Source organism: Camelus ferus, chromosome 15 (genome assembly GCF_009834535.1).
Source record: "Camelus ferus isolate YT-003-E chromosome 15, BCGSAC_Cfer_1.0, whole genome shotgun sequence".
In the NCBI taxonomy this organism is placed as follows: domain Eukaryota; kingdom Metazoa; phylum Chordata; class Mammalia; order Artiodactyla; family Camelidae; genus Camelus; species Camelus ferus.
In genome coordinates, this window is record NC_045710.1 from 10,038,645 (window position 1) to 10,059,982 (window position 21,338).

At 40.2% G+C, this 21,338-nt stretch overlaps 1 protein-coding gene across 2 annotated transcripts in view; it reads right to left on the reverse strand.

Moving 5' to 3' along the window:
- The window catches only part of NBAS (NBAS subunit of NRZ tethering complex), a 277,261-nt gene that overhangs the window by 200,080 nt on the left and 55,843 nt on the right, over window positions 1–21,338 (reverse strand). For both annotated transcript variants that reach the window (XM_032497057.1, XM_032497056.1), the window contains exons 12-19: window positions 17,203–17,331; window positions 10,161–10,224; window positions 7,291–7,484; window positions 5,911–6,168; window positions 5,097–5,222; window positions 2,014–2,165; window positions 954–1,091; window positions 610–688 (exon numbers count right to left, since the gene is read on the reverse strand). In XM_032497057.1, coding sequence (XP_032352948.1) covers window positions 610–688; window positions 954–1,091; window positions 2,014–2,165; window positions 5,097–5,222; window positions 5,911–6,168; window positions 7,291–7,484; window positions 10,161–10,224; window positions 17,203–17,331 — 1,140 coding nt within the window. The remainder of the gene's footprint in view (window positions 1–609; window positions 689–953; window positions 1,092–2,013; window positions 2,166–5,096; window positions 5,223–5,910; window positions 6,169–7,290; window positions 7,485–10,160; window positions 10,225–17,202; window positions 17,332–21,338) is intronic.

Here is a 21,338-nt window from a genome sequence, read left to right on the forward strand (position 1 = left end):
GTAGAAAAGCAATCTAAACTATGTATATTTTATGAAATGTTTCTTATACCTTTAACAATAGCTTAACCTTTCAGTACAGAGTGCTACTGAAATGCCCAACAAGGGACATCTGTGTGTGTGGCCCTGAAGAAACAACTTTGAAGTACAGTTTAAGTTCAAGTGTCAAATTTTGGCCATAATTAGGATCAAAGTTTAACCAATTAAATTCAAACAACTAATAAATCATTAAAGTAAAATGAGCCAGATAGCTTCATATTATTAAAACCCAGTGTAAACTGGACTTCGGTACTGTAGACAGCTCTATGCCACAACCTTAAGTTTAAATGCGAAATAAGAGTAAGAGGAATGAGAAGGATTGTAAGCCTAGGAAACACAGGTGCTCTGAAGTGGCTGATGCACGGCTATTTCCTAGACTAACACAGCAGCTTTGGCCTTTCACAGACCTCTAACCTTTACCAAAACTGATTATGCGAGACCTTGCTCTGATACAAATAAGCTTTTCCCACATAAACAGTTTCAGCAACCAAGAATATCAGCTATCAAGGCAGCCAAGCATTTATAAAGGCAACGCCAATAAACATAATTGGTTTGATTAAAATGCCTTCTTACCTCATATGTTGCAAGCCGATCTAAGTAAGTCAACAGTTTCAGTCTACAACGGCAAAGTTCCTTTTGTTCCAGCGTTAACCTGTTTTGAATAACTGTTATTAAGCCACTTATATTTACCTGCAAGCACATTTTTGTAAGATCTAAAACAGAACAAAAATGATCAATTTTCCATTCAGTCCAAAACTCATGGAACAGGACACGAAAGCACAAGGATAAAACGGTACTAAATGCATTTAAGCTGCTGAAATAATGCAGAGCAATTATCACTAGTAAAGAACACACTTAGATTGTTAGTTATTTTGAAGAAATTAACAGTAATAAATGAACAGTAATAAATCACTTACTTGGAAAAGTCCACTAGCTGGAGCAGTTCTCGCGTCTTCCTGAGCTCCTTCTCCCTTTTCTTGGCAGGCTCTTCGCCAGGCGGTGCAAGATCCTCGTAGGAGACACCGTCAATGTCCGTTTCACCAGGTAATATAAATCTGCACGAGAAAAAGAAAACCCCAAACTATTTTGATTACTTTTTTTTTAATTTCATGTAGTGAAAAACTGCTTTCCCCTATTTTGATTTTATTAAGTTGGTTTCCATAGAAACAGAAACAATCAATTACTTGAAAGAAAGCTGTTGCTATTCTAAGCAAAGCGATTCACTCATTTGTATCCACAGGATGGGCAAAAAGTCATGTCACTAGTAATCATCACATATGGAAACTCTAAAAATCAAGAAGATGAAAACTGCTCAGGAAAACACGCGAGGTTATAGTCACCCAATGTGAAACAGCCTGTGAAGAAAATAGTGCCCAGGGTTTACAATTTGAATCACTTCTATGTTAAGGTCTTAAATTGGTAATGAATGTCAGTCTTATTTACTTTTTTTTAATCAAATATACTATCCTACTTATATCCCAAAAAATGTTCCAAATGTCTGATGAACAACGGCTCTTGTCAAATAACTTTATTATTGTTATTAACTGACATTTGTATGGTACTGAGAAGTTTATGAGGTGCTTTTGCAAGATATATAATTTAATCAAAGTAATTCTCTGAAGGGGGTAATGATGCTACAGATAAAGACAGTGAATGAAGCTCAGACTTGCCTGCGGTGGATCATCAGACTGGTCAGTGCACCCAGATACATGCAGGCTTGAGCCCATAGCTTAGAAATGGCCAGCATTCAATAAATGTTTGTAGAATTTGCTTTTTTCTTAGCATCAAGCTATCATACATAAACATGTTTGACCTCAAGGAAAGAACACTGTGACCTCAGATAAAAAAGCATTAAATCAAAAGCAATGGCTTCATCGCAGAATAACCTAAAGAAAAGCCTTCCCTTTTTTTCCCTTTCAGCTGCAAGTTTTCACAAAGGCATCTTTACTTCAGAGTCCAAATCTTTCGGTAACCAACCTGCCATCATCTGCTCCTTGCCCTATTGCTAAAAGCGCCTCCAGGTCCGTGCCTTTTAATCCATATTGAAGCAGTTCCTTTGCAGCATCCACAGTTTCAGGAACTCTCTCCAAACACTCATGAAGAACCCAGGATCGTTTCTTTATTTTACTCTGGATATGGAGAAAATAAAAAACAGAGGCATTAAAGAACTCATGACACCTGACAGCACCAGACAACTGCCTTCTGGAATCAGAAAGCTGTACCTGAGAGAGGACAGCTCCCCAGGTTCTTGGCCACAGGCAGCTGCTCGAGAAGCTCAACAGTAAAAAGCTATTTTCCTAATGGTGGTTAGAACTGGATGCAGGGAAAGTGATTCCAACTGCAGTCTTTCTCCTTCTAACGAAACACACTGAAATACAAGCTCAGGACTCTTTTTTTTGGAAAGATAGGAAGATCCTTCCAACTTTTATAGTTGCTCTTTAGTTTGCACTTGGGCCATAGGAAAGAGAAAATAAAGCAGTAAGGCAAGACGTACCCTATTGTAACGAACACGTGTACTCTGAAACAACACTCATGAGGCACACAGCACACCAAGGCTCTGTATCTACTTGACGTGAGAGGCATGCTACAGCACCGACGGTGACTTAACCGTGGGAAGTCACGGTGCACTGTTCTTTGGAAAGACCAGGTGCTTATCCCTCCCTCCCAACAGCTTCCTTGGACTCCATTCAAAATCCCTGACTTGGCCTCTTCCCAGAATCACTGTAGAAAAAAATGTAAAGTAAAATCTGACTCGGAGCCCTGTACACTCCTCTGCACACTCCCTCCTGTGAGGTCTTTCCTCCAGTGTCTCTGATCATGTTTCCCAACGTTCACTGCCATGGAGTCTCAGATCCTATGAACTGGTTTACATACACAGCTTATTTATTCATCCAAGAGGTACTTACTGAGTACCTTCTGTGTGCCGTGAAAATACAGCAGTAAGACGGACATCGACTCTGGCCCGTGAGTCAAGCTGGTTTCCTTTAAATTTGCTCGTCCTACTTCTCCCATTAAGAATGCCTTCCTCTATTCTCACTCTAGGACACCTACTCTGAGTCCTTTCAAATCCCTGCCCAAAACATCTTCACTATACACAGACCTCCACAGCCAGAGTCTGTAACACTTGCTACCTTCACCGGGTTCCAAAAGCATTTACCTGGAACCTTCTTGTGTGGTCATTTTTATTTTAGGCATTAAGCTTGTCTTCTCAGTAAGATTATAAGCTCCCTAAGAGCAAAGGTCGTATTTATGCCACCGCTGGACCCCTTCACATCCCCTTCACATTCCTCGTTGCCTATTTATTTTGCTGAATTAAGTATTTCCCCTGATTAAAAAAAAAAAAGTACTTGATTTGTCTCTCCTAACATCTGTCAGCTCCTTTAGAGACGAAAACTGCCTATTATCATGTTACAGAAAAAGCCATTAGGTGGATATACATGAACTCATGAGCTCACTGTCCTGAGTCACAAAAGAAGAAAGCATACAGGTTTGGTGTTCTGCTATTCTAAAGAAAATACAAGCAATTCTGTCTTCTTCCTTTATTTCACTATCTTTCATGTTCTCTTATCTCCAATATCTTACTTGTAATAACAATTTACCTTCCCGTTTCATTGATACAACTTCATCAACTTCTTAGATACTTTTTCAAATTATGTTTTTATTTATTTTTAATTACTCATGTACATGAATTTTCAGGGAAAGCAATTACCATGAAAATTTCCCAACATTCCTTAGAATATCCCTAAATGCACAGATATCTTCCTTTCTAAATGTCCGATGAGAAGTCACAACCTTCTAAAAGCATGCATGAGTCCAACTACTTCCTTACAAAGGTGCCAAGGATCCAAGTAAACAGGTTACATAGTAACTTTAACTGTGGTAGCAGGAAGCAGGAGGGATACAATTGTAGGATTTAAGCAAAAAAGAACTATCAATGTGCCAGTTATCTATTTATTGCCTCTCAGCCTCAAAAGCAGCTTCAGAGCCAGATCCACAGCATTTCCCATTTGCAGCTGACACAGTATTAAGCTCTGACAACAGAGGGCGCTGGGGAGCCTCTCACTGCAGAGGAAGAGGCTCTGGTTTCTGGTCCAGATGTGCCGTGGTTCTTCTAGCTCCTACAGGCCTGGTAGCCAGCAAGGCACGTGGGGGACATCTGGTGGTGCTACGTCCCCGCTTTCTCCTTCTGAGGACAACTTCCCATTTACTGTCAGCTGCACTTCCGTGGGCAGATTCCTTCCCAGCGAACCTCCCAGGCACCTGAATGGGAAGCTTCCCAAACTGGGCTCGCCTGCACTCCAGAGGGAGTTTTTTCTTTTCAGTACTGGCCATGGTTCCTTATCTACCAGCTCTGAGGTGCATTCATGCTCCTGGGGGGTTTCCTAAACTTACCAGTCTCTGGGGTTTTCCGACCCTCCACCCCCAACCTCAGCTCACTGGCACCCTACAACAGGCATCCAGCCTGCCCGTCCAGCCCACCTTTCCCCGCCTGCCAACCCTGGCAGCCACGGACCAGCCCTGGCCTGAGGCATCCTGGAGAACTTCTCTTCCATCCAACGTGCTACAGCCCGTCTTTGTCCAATGAAGTCTGACTCCCAGCCCGGGGGGAGGCCTCCCTTCCAAGTCTGTTCCCTCCCTGGGTATATTCCCTTCGGCCCAGGGTATTCCTTACAGCTCTCTTCGCCCTTGTGTAGTTGATCTCTCATTACTAGAAAATAGTTCTCCCTAGTAAAACTGTCCCTGTTCAAATGACTGCGTGGTTCCTGGCTCCTGACAGGACCCCGGCTGATGGGGGTGAACAGGGGTAACTGAGGTAGATGAAGGGAAAGGATTAGGCCAAGACCAGCTAGTTGGCTTGTGCATCAGTGAGTATCTGCTCACACGTCTTCAGCACCAATGTCCAGCTGCAGAGCTGACAGAATCGGTAACAAGATACTTCCCAAGGCTGAGTCGGCTGCAGAAAAGCCAGCAATGAAAAGGACTCCAACGGGAAGCCCTACAACCAAAAGATGCCCATGTGTTTGAATTTCACTACACGTTCCCAAAGCGTTCAAACATACCAAGTAATTCTGAATTGAAGCAATGTTGACAGCCGACTTCCTCCACTGCCTCTGATACACCAGGTCAGTATCCAGGCCGTAGGTCTGAGCCAGAGACAAGGCTTCCTCATACTCTTCACTTTCGATCTTGGGACGAGGAAACGTAAACAGGAAAGTTACGTTACCGAAGTGTCCGCGGCATCGCTGTGATGATACAGTGAGGGATGACAGCCCCTTACCCTGTACAGTAGGTCCTGCGTTCCTAACTACCTCGTGCACTGGGGCGCCAGAAGCTCGCCAGCATTAGGAGGGGCAGACAGAGCAAGTACTTCTTGTAAGCACTTTACCAGAAAGCTGAGAAGTAGGAGTGAAATGCCCACATTTACAGAGTGAAACAATGGCAAAGCCGGGACGGGCCGTGCAACTCCGCCCGCGGCGCTGCGGCACAGTGCCGATCGAGTCTGCCTCCCAAGCAAACCCCGACCAACGCAGGTCTGCGTTTCTTCCCGCAGCATCTGCAGTCTGAGCGGAGAGCTGTCCTTACACCCAGCTAAGGGAGAGCTGAAGGCCACGTGAAGGGTAGCAAAAACCTGGGCTGGGCCCCAGAGGGACAGTCTAGGTGAATTCGCCTTCTGTCCACTGTTTTTATTTTGATTAGTCAGGCACAAAGGCCAGCACTATTTTCAAAAGCTCTGTAATCCTGACATTTCTAACATGTTGGCCATAGAACAATCTCTCTTTAAATTTCTTCCTTGATTAAAAGAAATCGTTTTTTTCTTCAGTGGAACGCAGCAAAGCCTGCTGCCTGTGCACTCGGACAGGAACAGACTCTCACCTTCCTCTGGTACAGCTCCTCGGGGCTCGTGGAGCGCAGGCTCACCAGGCGGTAGTTTTTAGTGATGGTTCGCGGGCGAGTCCGCGGCGGGGCGAATCGCTCCATTTCCGTCACCAAGTACAGGCCCTGCTTTATGTAACCAAAGTAGCGAGCCTTGGCAGATCCTTCGTGATCAGAACCCGAGTCCTCTTCTCCTTCGTCCTCCTCTCCTCCCCTCGTCTCCAAACGGGATCGCTTGGGGGCAAGTTTAATCTCACACTGAATTGAAAAAGGAGATGCTAAATTAATAGTGAGGAACTAAAGACAAACTTTTCGAGGTAATGAGAAAACTGTTTTTAATTCTACTCTGGTCTGATTCATTATACCAGCCCTGTGATTAAGGCTCAGGACGGAATTCCAAGGAGCCCAACAATAAACACTATGAACATCAGCACCTCCAGGAAGATGCACAGAAGTTACTGGCTCCAAACCTCTAAAATGAAAACCTGCTTTAATAATAGGTTAGTCACATGGTCTTGTAAAATACATGCCTGGAAATCATTTTAGGGAAATAAAGGAGTCGAGAATGTTAATTTCTTTCCTTTTGATATTTTTGTACCTGCTGTGAAAAGATGATTTTTTGGGTCTATTTAGAAAACAGCATGAAGGTATTTATTTGCTTTACCAAGAACAGCTCTCCCCCACCACCCACCACCCACTTTTAAACAATGTCTAAAGCTTCACAAAGTTCTGAGTCTGAAGGCCTGCCTGTTAAAGATAACTTTCATTGCAGACTCAACAGAGTTGGCTTAGGTTTTAAACCATGGTTCTCTTTAAAGAACATCTTTAGACTCAGCACCAAACTTTAGGGTAAAAAACATTTGTCAATCTGCACTGAAGTGAAAACTGTTGAAGGTTAATTACCATTGAAAGGCTTAAAAGAAAAATTGTAAATAACCAAAACATAACTTTAAAGTACCAGCCTCTTTTGAAAACTTTTGTCATGATAAACAAGTTTTTCTTACTAAAAGAACCAAAAGTTTTAAGTTGTCACACTTCATGGGAAAAGGTTAATGACTGTATTTCTTAGGTAGTGATACTATTTACATTTTAAGGTAACTAATCTAGGAAAAAGAAAACAAAATCTATCATGTTGATGAAGAAGAAACGCTTTATAGAAAACAAAACAACTATAAATGTTCTTTCTTACACAATGCAATTTTTTAAATTGACTAAACAACAGATCTTTTTTTACACTGAACTCAATCTCTGATTCAAGTAATAAATTTTTGTTTTTAAAGATTAAATAATGGGAAAACAAAAATTAAAGATATTTAGATTTTTGGTACAATACATGTTTACTCTCAAACACCCTGGTTGCTTTAAAAGGGAAAACATTACCTCCAAACTTAAAAATCCCCCGTCATGGGTCGCAGTGACTTGAGGGGATGGCTCAAACCATTCACAGGATTTTCCCAGTAAGTTCTTTAAAGTTTTCACCGACGAGACAGTCAAAGCACCAGAGCAGCGAGCCAAAGTCACTGCACTGTCCATCCACCAGTTCACATCTATCAGTGGGTAGAAGGACTCCTTATCTAATGGGGGAAAAGTAAATCAACACAAATGCCTCTGTCAATGTGGTTTAAATACAACACATTCAGTCCAATAATCAATTTTAAAACATATTTGGGTCCTAAGATGTGTGATAAATAATAAGAATAAATAAAATGTAAGTCATCATTCAAATTTTTACTCAAGAATAAGATGGTAATTTACTTAGTGAACATCTTAGTGCTAACAATGTTGGAGTCCAAAATCTTAGGATGTAGAGGTAAATACATTCAGGTCTTCCCTCTCGAAAACTGAACAATATTCGTAGAAGTTAAAAGGTAGGTTTGCACGAAGGAATTTGAGACACACCAGGTTCAGGAAGGACCGTCTAACCTTCCTGCGGAGCAGGTAGTAAGCTCCTCCTGTGAGAGGTGCCCTCTCCATACCTGGAGAAGAGGAGGATCCTCATCTCCAAAGACGGAGGGAAGCCAAGAAGAATTAAAACGAACAGGCCTTGCCAAGTTTCTCCCAGTTTACTACCCTTAGCTCAGACCCTCTTGTCCTACCATGTTTTCCCACAACTTTTCACTCTTCGTCCAACCTAGTCTAAAACTAATCAGGTTTACCTCTTCCTCAGGTCATCATTTCCTTATGAAGGCTCCTGTGTCCCTAAAACTTTTATTAAACACGTGTGTAAGCTTTTTTCTTGTGAATCTGTCTTTTGTTAGAGCAATTTACTGGGTACTCAGTTGGAGAATCTAATAGGGTAGTAGGAAAAAGAATTTATCCTCCCCTACACTTACAACTAATCAGAAAGAGGAAAATATATTCAAGACCAGTAAAGAATTCGAGAGGGATAAAAATGAATTATGGTTCACCGAACTGAGGCACTCAAAAGGAAATGGCAGGATATTTATTATAATTGCTTTGCCCTTTTTAATACTTTACTTGTTCCACTAAGGATCTGATGAGGTTTAAAGGTAATACAACAGTAAATCATAAATTTTAAAATATATGTAAACAGTTTGGCTAAGGAGATAGAGATTTTAAAACAGAAGGTTAGCTCCATGAGAATAACTCATCATTTTAATTAAAAAACAAAGACCATACAACTCAACATTTTCTTCCAATTTTAGTCTAAAGCAATCTATATAAATAAGGAATTCCAAGAAAATATGAAAAGCAGAGTTTCTGGACTTACAGCTAAGTGTAAAGTGGGATGAAAAGGAGTAAGTCATTTAAATATGCAGTCAACCTTCTGCTTTGACAAATTAAATTTTTTTCTCAAAAATGTTTCTCTGAAAGAGCATTTTTGATGATTATATAACAAACGCAAATAATACATGAACATGACACATAATATTAATGAATCAATACTTGAAGGCTTTTTAAGTGTAAATTAGAAGTATAATTTAATAAAGATGTTGAATCTTGTAACCATCATTGTTTCTTTTCAATTGAAGTATATAGTAAGTTACAATGTGTCAATTTCTGGTACACAACACAGTATCATTGATTTTTATAGGAGACACTTAAAAATGCAGAAATGTTTAACTTGGGGAGTTTCACCAGAAGAAAAATGAACCAATTATTCAAAGTAACTTAATTTTTTAATTTTTCTTTTCAATTTTAACTATCAATTAAATAATCACTATTGCTTTTACTTAAATGTAAATACTGGGGGGGGGGGTTCTATTTATAAAATACATATTCATCATTTTAAAAAAAAGCCCCTCCAATCTCTCTTTACCTACCTCCTTCCACCCCTCACCCAGCCCCAGAGATAACTACTCAGAGTTGAGCCTTGGAGGAATCCCTTTCTGCTATCTCCTCCACGCTTTAAAAGGAGAACGCTCAGGAGCTTTGAACTCGGTGTGCCGCGTCCACATTGGCCTGTGGAGGGAGAGCCCTGCTGGATGCCACAGGCTCTGCATAGCCTTGGAAAATCCCAAAATGTTAACACATGACCATCAGAGAAGTGCATCTGTTGCGCTGTCCCATTTCTATAAAATCCTGGTGGTTCCTTCCAAAGTGAAGCAGAAGTATCTGGAGACCTTTATATGAAGAGTAGCAGAATACGCCACCCCCAAAATATGCCACTTCGGCATAAGGATCATTTTGATCTGGAAGCAATTAAGAAGCAGATACAAGAAAAGCTCTGTGCCTTCCTCCTATTTACCTAAAAGTAGGACATACTTTTACAAAGCCCTTCCCCTCTCAGCTCTCTACCAGGAAGGACAATAGTTAATCACTGGAGACAACTGTAGACTCTTACTGGCTCAGAGAGACTGCACCAAAGGAATCTACATAAAAAACTAACTCGTGCTTACCTTCCATTACTTCCCCTATATATTTGCATTTCCACAATTGCCACTCATAGAAACTCAAACTTCTTTTCCTTTGTCTTGTTACCTCTCTAAAAATTTACTGTTCCTTTGTTTAGATACTACGCAAGTCCAACTTCCAGCCAACCCTTGGAGTTACTCATCTCTGGGTACCCCCATGTATAAACTCAATGTACATACTAATACATTTCTGTTGGTTTTTCTCGTATTAATCTGTCTTTTGTCAGTCTTTATTTTACAGGGCCCTAGCCAGAGAACCTAGGACAGTAGAAAGAAAAAGATGTTTCCATCCTCTGTATATATCATCTAAAAAGCACCATTATTATACAACAGGAGTCTCTTAATGTTGTAATTATGATACTTCATAAAACTCACCTTTGATTTTTTTTCTCTTCTCAGGAGAGAGTCTCCAGTTAGGATTAAGGTCATCATAGCCTGGCTGAATGTGAAACATACGCATAAAACTTCTTGAGTCAACAATGTAAGGAAATTACGAGAACATCATCAAGAACTATGAATTTTTTAAAACAAAATATAAAAATGACGCTTTCCTTTGCTCTCTTAATTACACCTAATTGAAATCTATTCCTCTCCAAGATCTTGCAAAGTAGTTGTTCTTACACTGAAAATGTGCACATGCAAGTATGTGACTCAATTTAATGAAGAAAACAGCATGATTAAGAACAATGATAGTAAGTACACACTTAATACAAATGAAAGCAAGACACACTAACAGTTCTGCACACACTCACACACACACAGGCTTGCATCCTGAGAGGAGAATGGCTATGATGTTGCGAACAAACACTGGCCTGCGTGTATGTGCTGCCCTGCCCCTTGTAAGCTGAGCAGCCCCCGAGGCCTTGGTTCCCACAGCTCTGAGGCTGGACCCCACAACTTCCGTGTTATCTCCAGTTCTAACTTTGTGACCAAAAATTTGCTAAATAAAAAAATACAGCCATGCAATCCTCAAATTCAATCCATTCCAATTCTAATCTCATGGCAACACAATGTCATGCCCAGCTCTGAGAAGGTGAAGACACAGCATGATCTCTCAACCATCATAAACAACTGAGATTCAGCCACTGCCAGACAGTCTCCAGGCCCACTGCTAATTTCATAACCTCCAGAATCACAACAGGATGGGGAAACACAGCAAAATATCATTTGACGGTTTGTCTGAAATTTTAAGCCTAAAAAAAAGTGATGTTGTACTTAAGTCAAAATGTGCTTTTTCGCCTAATGTAACAGAATAAGCATATACATTTTATACCAGTTTATCAGTGGATCTAGAGTTTTAAAATTGATGTTTCTTTCCATGGCCTAAAAGAACTTTCTACTATGCTAAGTTGCTCAGAGCAATCCCTGAGAAGAGAAGATATAATTCTTTAACTTTATCAAAAAAAAGTTGCCATAAAAGGCTATTTATATATCAGGGGGAGAAATAAGTTGTCCTGGTTTCTTTGATTATTAAAAAAAGAAAAATACCAAGTTTCAAAGAATTAGAATATAATACGGTACATATTACTAAAAATAATCCACTAAATTGAAATCTCATTTGCCATTTATAAGGCACCTTAAAAGTTTTCAATACCTCCAGATCACCAGCTGTACCTGCCACCAACAGCACCACAAGTGCCGAGGCATTTATTTACATGATGACATGTGTGCCTCCTTACATTCTGTAATAGACAAGGGAAGTATGGGATAACACTCGAAAACTTTAAGCCTCACCAATAACAATTACGATTCAGCCTTGGGTGACTTTAAGGACATATACACTATAAAGAAATTTTAAAAGAAATCTTAAGAAAAATGCAAAAAGAAATCATCTCATTGGCATAAGTACTTTGAGAAGTCAAAGTGTGCTCGTTTTCCTCAAAATCAGTGATAAGTAAGAGCACCGTGAACGAGCAGTGCCAGAGCTTACTAGAGCCAGGCTCCAGACACTGGGGGACCAGACCGTTCCATGGGCCTTGCTTACACAACAGGTGTCTCTTGTGAAATCGTTTTTCAATACAAGGTGAAGATGTGTTCCTCTGCATCCAGTACTCTGTCAGTCATCCTTGAATTCCCGCACCTGTCAGTGTCCAACCGTCATAGCAGGTACAAGCTGAATGTATGAACGAACTAATCAACCTTCTGAATCACTGAGCCCTAACTAGAATGTCTAAGCTACAGGAAAATCAGCTGACACAGTACTATTCCTGCACCTTCTCAAATGCGTGGTTTCTTCTGTTACTTAGTCAATGAATACTACACACTTACAGTGTGAGAGAAGGGGGAAAAAGAAGTCAGATATTACAGGCTGCTACTAAAGCACACAGACAGCTAAGAAGTGGTGATAAATGACTATCACGTAAGGTCAAACCTGATAACCGCCAAGAAAGAGGGATAGAGAAAAGTGCCAGGGGTCTTTAAAGGATGAAGATATCATTTTGGATACAGGCTTCAGAAAGATGAAGGGAGCGGAAGAGAAACAAAGAAAGCCTCATGGAGCTTAAGACTGGATAAGATCTGGATGTGGGAAATGGGTGGAGGAAGACACTCCGGTCAGAGAGCACGATGGGAACAGAAGGCACAGGCAGGAAAATGCTAGGCTCATTCAAGAAAGAGAGTCGGTCAGTTTGAAGTACAGGACTGCTGGGCGTCATGTTCTCATTCTATGCATTTTTTGTTTGTTTTGGGTACTTCTGAAGGGGAGAGGATTAATGAGATCATTTTTCCACTGGTGAAATTAACGTAACATAAAATTAACCATTTTTAAATGAGTAATTCAGAGTAACGCATTTAGCACATTTCCAATGTTCTACCTCCATCTAGTTTCAAAACATTTTTATCACTTCAAAATAAAACCTCTTACTCATTAAGCAGTAACTTCCCTTTTCCCCTCCCCACAGCCCCAGTCACCACCAATCTACTTTGTCTCTGTGGATTTGCCTATTCTGTGGATATTTTGTACAAATGGACTCAATACATAACCTTGTGCATCTGGCTTCTTTTGCTTATCATAAGGTTCTCGGGGCTCATCCAACTTGTAGCAGGTACTAGTGGTTCGTTTCCTCTTAATGGCTGTGTAATATTCTACTGCAAGTATATACCATAGCATGTCTATCCAGGCATTAGTAGACACTTGGGTTGTTTCCACCTGAGGCTGTTGTTAATGGTGCTGCTGTGAACATGTCTGCAAATGCATTTGTTTGAGTACCTGTTACCAGTTCTTCTGGGTATATGCCTGTCTATATTTTTGTCTTAGAAGTCGACAGCAGATTCAGTCGATATATCTGAAGTAAATGCTCAACTTCACAATATGTGGGAGTCTGAAGAAATTATCTGTACAGTACATTTAAGAAAGAAGCCCAGACAAAATCCCAAACTGAACTCTGCTTCAGGCAGAGACGGCCTGACCAGAGCAGCAACCTGACAGCTCGTCCCCTGCGACTGTCTAAGCTGACATTCCCACTGCTCCCCTCACACTACTCAAACTGGCCCCGGCTTCCCACTCTTCACCCTCAGGGCCTCTATCCGGGAAGAGAACTGTGAACTGGCCATGCTTTACAACATCTGATGTACACTCTGTGGGCTGCTGCTTCAAGGACATGATCACAAGCTCCCAAGACGGCCATGAAAGCACAGAGGGGTCCTCACTTGTGCTACGTTGACACATTCCGAGAAGCAACCTCCACGTCACTCCTCTTTGTATGGCATGCTAAATGTGTCTGAAAACAGCCTCAGGTGTGCTCACTTTACAGCCGCAGCCTAGGGAAGAAGGTCCTAAGAATACAGGTAGAGATTTTGTACAGAAAGGTTATTATATGGCTTAAAGCATATGGCTTAAATCTGTTTTCTTCAGATGTAAGGATTTTATTTGTTGACTTTTTTTTTAATGGCTGGAAGGTAAATATAACAAAGCCCTGGTTGCCAGTAGCATAAAAGCAAACTTTCAAATGTTTACTCATTCCATAAACATTTATTAGTATTTAATATGCCAAGCCCTTGGTTAGATATCAGGGAAGAAATATATATTCAGTGCCTCTTCTCCAAGAGCAGGCAGCCTAGCGAAGCTGTGAAAACAGCTGCTGGAGTGTATCAAGACGAATTACACGAACTGTCATCTTCCCACTCATCCTTCACTGACTCATGCACTTGACAGAATCAGTTCAGTACCTACTGTGTGTCAAAGAGGAAATAAAATCAGGTGGAAAAGGTAAGTTCTATCTCTACTACATCTAAGAAAGTACAGATAAGTAATAAAACTTCTTCAGAGAAAATTTAAGGCCAAAAATGAGATGTGACTGTATAAACATAACATATGGGAAATGTCTGGAATGGAGATCACTTTGGCAGTTTTACTATATATTCCAAACATGAACAAAACTTAATACTCACAGATTTCTAGCCAGATGGATTTTCATATTGACAATGAAAGCCGAAGTATTTAATCAACTCAAAACTGGATAGAAGTAAATCAGAATAGACACTTCCACAACTATCCTTAATCATTACATTTTATGGAGAAAACACTCATTCAAAGAAAGCATATTATGAAAACTAATAAAGTAGCACATTGCATGAAGAAAGGCCCAGATGAGCTGAATTCCCAATTTGGTAAAAGACTTCAAAGGCTGTATCGGGCACCAGGAACATGAGTTTTTTCTCGGGCAATGTTTAAGCTAAAATTACAGGCGGACTATATGATACATATCCTCATGTACTCTATTTTAAACTAATCGGCCACCCATTCACTTCCCAGAGCAACAACAGACATCAGTGTATCAAAGAGTGTTTTCTGAAAACACTGAAGCCTCATAGACATTTGTTCATGATGGAACGAACTTTCAGAACGTACAGTAGGAAAGGCTGACAAGAGTCGGGAGCAGGAGAGGAGGGTTCAGGGAGCAAGTGTGACGCAGCATAACGATCAGACTAGAAAGCAGGGAAATGAAGGAGTTTGCATTTTGACCATAATTTTAGAATTTTAAAGAAAAGAATGGATAAAATTAAATGCCCTCCATGCCTTCAACTTTGGCCAAAAATTTCTTCTGAGGCTAAAACTGGCAGGGGTCTTAGAGGGCAGGGTCCGCCCTGCTCAGCTGGAGTCCTTCCAGGAGCTGAACAGCAGCAAGAAGAGGGAGGGGCCAGCAGCCACCAGCCTGTGACAGTACGACTCTGGAGGGAGGGTGTGCCAGCCCCAGTGGGAAAGGCAATAAAACAGAGTTAGGTTCAGTCATCCTCGCTAAGCCACTGTTCCCTCAGCAAAGGATTCCTCTACCTGCAAGATGTCCTTGGTGATGGCAACCAGGTCCACTGTTTCCAACATCCTGGTTTTTCCAGTTTACTCAGACATTCAAGGGAAAGAATTTATACCAGCCAAATCAGAAGAAATTGATACATAACCCTCAAAATGTGTAAAAGTGTAATAAAAGATACTACTGGCTTGAGAATTGTATCATTATATGGTCTGTCTGCAGACTGTTTTGGGGGCACTGAATCAGAGGAGGTGAGGTGGAAACTCGTGGAGGTCCAACAGTATATCAGGCTTCAGCAATTCCTGATGAACTGCTCCTCTACCCTGAGTCTTTCTGTCCAAACAACTCTCCCCAGAACAACACCAGAGACAAATTTCTGGCCTGACCTCCTTCCACCATGCATCTCTGCTGACATTTTTGAATTCCCTTCCTTTCTTGTCATGTTACTTTTCTGATGGCCTATTCCAGACTACATCTGGATATTTACATCTATTCACTCTTGAGTTTCAAGATTTTTAAACAATTTTTGTGTTTTTAATAGAATCATCATAAATGTCCAGTGAATAACATTAATGAGCTAAAGAGTAATGAGTTGTAATCACACTGATTGGCAACTAACAACAAAAATGACTGATTAGTTAAAAATTCAAATGTATGTCAGTGTGGACTACAACAGATATAATTTATCTCTGTATGGAAAAAATAGGGCACCCAGAATTCAGGAAACAAAAGAGCACACTAAACAATTTTTCTTGAATAGCTGTTATGCTATAGGTATGACATTCTAGGATACTCACAAGGTGAAATATTAAGTGTGCTTCAGAACTTGATCAATATTTCTATCAGGTGAATAAAAATAAATTAGGGAAACAGAAAGCCAGGGGGAAATGCCTTTAACAATCAAAGTGGTCACTTTTAAGAAAAAACTTGCCCAAATGTAAATTCCCCACATGTAACAGAACATCAGGATCTTCCCAAATAACAGATATATTTTATCACCATGCACTGATGACCATGAAAAATGCATGGTACCTTTTGGAATTCTCTGATGAGCCTCGCTGAATGCATTAAACAAACAGTCTGGAGAGAGAATCCACTCCACCTGAGTGAAGATGTAAGTCAACTTAGCTACCACATCAGAGGACAGAGAATAGAATGTCCCTGTATTTGGCTCCTGAGGTTGAAACCTGCAGAGGATCTCTTGCATTTAGAACAAATTTAGATCCAATAAGCAAAAGAGAGTGGCAGAGATGTGGAGACCAAATTAAATTCAACGTGATGAGGAACTAGAGGGGAAAAAAATTCTTCCTAAAATTGTGTATAAGACAAAAAATTGAAGAATAGCAAAAACAAATTAAATTTCAGTCTGTGAAAAGAGTAGGAAATGTACAGCCCCTTCCTCTTTTCCTCTGCTCTGAAAAATACAAAATGCTCTTTGCTTATTGAGAGTTCAGGGGGAGGGTATATAGCTCAGTGGTAAGTGAGCACTTAGCACTCACAAGGTCCTGGGCTCAGTTCCCTGTACCTCCATTAAAATAAATAAACCTAATTACCTCCCTCCTCCTCCCCCCCAAAAAAGAGAGAGAATTCTTTTAATGGTGCAGCTTGATGACATGAAACTCAAGAGAATGCTAATAAAAAGATCATGATCCATTCAGACCTTTCAGGGAATATGTTCCTATCTTAGAATCACAATACTGATCACCAAAGCTGGTGACAGGATATTCCTATAGGAAAGGAGAACAGGGACGCCAGAGGAGAATGAACACTTCAAGTGCTGAAATGTAAAATCACCCTCAGAGGAGTGAAAGATCTGTAACGGAAGCTGTATCTAACTGAGCAGATTTTTCTTGACTCTTCACTCGGTCACAACACATGGCATTATACGAGCAAAAGGGAAAAACAGAGAGTTCAACGGACAGGTTAGTACACAGAGTGCGTGTTCTGCAGGACAAAATCACACCAGTACAGAATGCTGCTCTGCTCTTAATCTGTCCTACTACATTGATAATATTATAAGGTAAGTAAAGAATAGGACAGCTTTGGAATCATGAGAGCAAGTTATAGCTGTAACTTACAGTGAAATATCATGAAAATGAGATGAATATTGTCAGTGCTCACCCTTAAGCGAGACTGATTGTGCGAATAATCGCATTCAAGAGACATACCTGCTCATTTTGATTCCACTCCCCTTGCTGCTTCAGAGATGGAATGGCCCAGATGCTTAGTTTCCCTGAGAAGTGAATGGCTGCAAGGAGGGTCCCATCTGGAGAAAGGCTCATCTTAAAGATTCCATCCTAGACAATAATTATATTACATTAGTGTCAGAGCAACGGACTTGCAGCTGAATAAATATAACTTCCAGAATTTAATAATACTCTTTAGGGGTGCCATGTCATAAATGATCTCTCATAATTAAGGATTCTGACAGCTTCATAACACTAGAAATGTGCTCCAGAATATAAAAAACAAGACTCTTGCCCTTAAGGAGTTTTTTTTAATCTACTTTATAGTGTTATAATTTACATATCACTCAAAACTCAAACATGCAAGCATTATAAAAATATTCCTTTATGTCACACATAGATTACCATGAGTTATCAATATCTTTTATGGGTTGATGTTGACAAAATTGTGAATCCTGAATTTGGGGTCCACATCTTTACAAGATTCTTTATGAACACAATGTCTGGAATACCCTGCACCATGGACTGGCCATAAATTCATGCTGTGAAAGAGAAGGAAAGGGAGAGGGAGGAAGAGAAAGATGAAGGAAAAGAGTTCCGAAAGGGTGATGGTAACAAGAGACTGACTAGAGGAAAATGTATTCCTTAAATTAAGGAACACTATAAACGTGTAAGATTTTCCAGATCTGCTGGCAAATTCTTCAATTTAAGGAATCTAAGTGTTGCCACCAAACAGAGACACCTTGCAATATTTTATGTGGCCAATCCCAGGGCACAGAGAAAGACGTGTCCTCTTAGTTCCACTGGCCCAGATAATCTCTTAGTTCTTCCCTATGAGAATACCAGGTTTGCTCAGCTATCACAAGAGAAACCATCCAAGTGGAGATGTCACCTGCTTACTAACTATAACAGAACCAGAAGAATCAAGGAAACAAACTAGAGATTTATTTCCAATTCAGGCATTTATTAAGAACAGGGTCTAGGTAGTGTACCTGCAAAAAAAATAAAACAAAGACCAGAAAACAGCAGCCCACAGTCACATTTCTCCTGAACATTTAGAAAATCCGGCAACACAGGGCCCAAACAGCAACAATCAGGTGGGACTAGGGAACTGTATGCCCTCTTAGAAGGTTCATAAGCTTTCCAGTTAGCCAAAACCCCAGCACCTCTGCAATGGCCCCAACATCAAGGCCAAAAGCTGTAGAACTGAAAACTAAACGCGACTATAATGAAGAACCAGAATTTACAACTGCCTCAATTCACCGTATCTACCTGGCCTCTGTAAACAGTAGAGCTTAAGCCCACAGGTCTACGGTGACAAGGCACGTTAGCCATCAAAAACAAACAGAACCATTTCAGGAAGTCAGGAACAGTGTCGGATGAGTGGACAGGTTAAGACGACAAGCATCCTGTAATCTCACCGAGGACTAAACTCACTTTAACTGGACAGAGCAGCTCTGTCCCAGAATGCCGTAATAAACGTGAGAAAGACGAAAACACAAATGCCCACGAAGGAGGAGCAGTAAAAGCAAAAGCACCCCAGGCAGAATTTTAAATACATCACATCCCTTTCTCTGCGATGCAGACAGGGAACGAGTGGAAAATGAAGGACCAGGCATCTTTCTTTCACGACTCTGAAATCAGTTAGCTGTGTGGTTTTGTAAGACAGGCCTCTGAAGCACAGATGCTTATTAACTGAAAGAACTCTCCATCCACCCTTCGGGGTTTATAGAGGAAGAAAGTGAAGACCTGAAGAGCTAAGACACGTGCCCAAGATCAGAACCTGAGCCAGATGCAGTCTTTGCACCCACTCCATGTCACTGGGCCGCACCACGATTCCTGCCCTCACCTGGGCCACCGCCCTCCTAGTAGTCACCAGCATGCTCCTCAGAAGAACTTATGATCAAGTATATTTATTGTTGCATCAGCTGAATAATTAGGCATGTGTGATCTCTACGGTAACTTGCAGGTATTACAAATGCTCCTAAACAAAGTCGACGAAAAGTGCTTTGAAAGCAAGTAGGAAGTTTATGAATCTCTTTAACAACAAAAAAAAAACAAACCAAAAACTGTACACTAAGTAATATGATTAATTTCATAGCATTATGACCAGGGAAATAATGACTAAATATGCTAAATTTCCTTTTGTTTTCATCCCTCCCCCTTCCTTCCATTCTTCCTATACACTTAAGCAATAAATATATTCACTAAAATGTTACCACTTCTTCTATCTCTTGATCCCTAGTTTCACTTGATACTATGACATCCACATTGCAAACTCACCATTCCTTTCCATAGCATTTTGTTGTAGAAATTTGTACTCAACTACACAAAAGTAGAAATTACAATATAATAAATACCCATGGGCCCAACAACCATCTTAAACAAAAATTAACATTTCAAACTTGTTTTCAAGTATCATTCCCCAATTACCACAGTGCCCTCAGGGATTTTCGTCCCCTAGAGTATTTTAAAGCAAATCCAAGATGTTAAATGTACACACGTCAAGTATACAGTTCTTTCAAGTCCCAAGTTACCTGCTTAACTTTCATGTATATGCACAATAGGACGATACGGTGATTAATAGCAACTAAATTGTAGCCAGTCAATGATAGAAAAGTCACCTATGCTACTAGAAACACAGTGTTTTCCCTCTGAAATATAAATTCTGCTTTCTATTTGTAGAAACATTTCTGAGTATCTATAGCATGCAGGGTATTTCTCGCCCAGAAAACAATTTATTATCCTGACAGTAACTGTGACACAAGATATAAAGCCAGAGTTAGAAAAGCCATGCTAAACACTGTGAGCAGAGTCTGCAGCATTTGAAGTCTGAATGCCTGATATTTGGCAAGGAGGAGAATTCAAGAGCATGTGCTTTGGAAATAGAAGGAAACGGCTTTTCAATCAACTGCACATCACAATAAAAATAAACCTCAAACATTCAAACCATAATTTCTCATACTGCATTAAGATTTCTCAGTGTAAGTGGATAACAATCCTGTTCCCTTCTCTTCAATTTGAATTAAGTCGTTGTAAAGGCAATAAAATTTAGGTGGAGCTGTAATTTTCAGCTGTAATTGGTTAAGATATGTCTGTGAATTTCCTTCACATTCATCAACTATAAATGCCATGTTCATCTTAATCATCATTTCAGCAGCTGGAATGTTGGTCAAGGATATCTATATTGGCAGTGAAAAGCTGGAAAGCTTTTCCTCCAAGATCAAGAGAAAGACAAGGGTGCCCACTCTTACCACTTTTATCCAACATAGTACAGAAAGTCCTAACCAGAGCACTTAGGCACTGGATAGCCACATGCAAAAGAAAGAAAGGTGGACCCCTAAATTACACTATATACCAAAAAAAAAAAAAAAAAAAAAACTCTAAATGGATGAAAGACTTAAACGTAAGACCTGAAATTGTAAAACTACTAGAGAAAATATGGAGTCAGGTAAGTTTCTTGACATTCATCTTGGCAATGATTTTTTTTTTTTGGGGGGGGATTTGACACCAAAGCAAAGGCAACAAAAGCAAAAACAAGTGAGACTATATCAAACTAAAAAGCATCTACACAGAAAAGGAAACTATCAACAAAATGAAAAGGTAGCCTATCGAATAGAAGAAAATATTTGTAAACCACATATCCAATAAGGGGTTAACATCCAAAATATACAAGGAAATCATACAACTCAACAGTAAAAGACAACTAACCCAATTAAAAAATGGGCGAAGGATCTAAATAGGCATTTTTCCAAAGACACACAAATGGCCAACAGGTACATGGAAAGTTGCTCACCATCACTCATCATCAGGGAAATACAAATCAAAAACACAATGATATATCACCTCACAACTGTTAGGATGGCTATTATGAAAAAGACAGAGATAACAAACGCTGGCGAGAACACAGAGAAAAGAGAACCCTTGTGCACTGCTGGTAAGAATGCAAACGGGTACAGCCACTATGGAAAACAGTACGGAGGGTCTTCAAGAAATTATAAATTGAACTACCACATGATCTAGCAACCCCACTTCTGGATATATACACGAAGGAAATGAAACCATTACCGTAAAGAGATACCTGCACTCCCATGTTCACTGCAGGATTACTCACAATA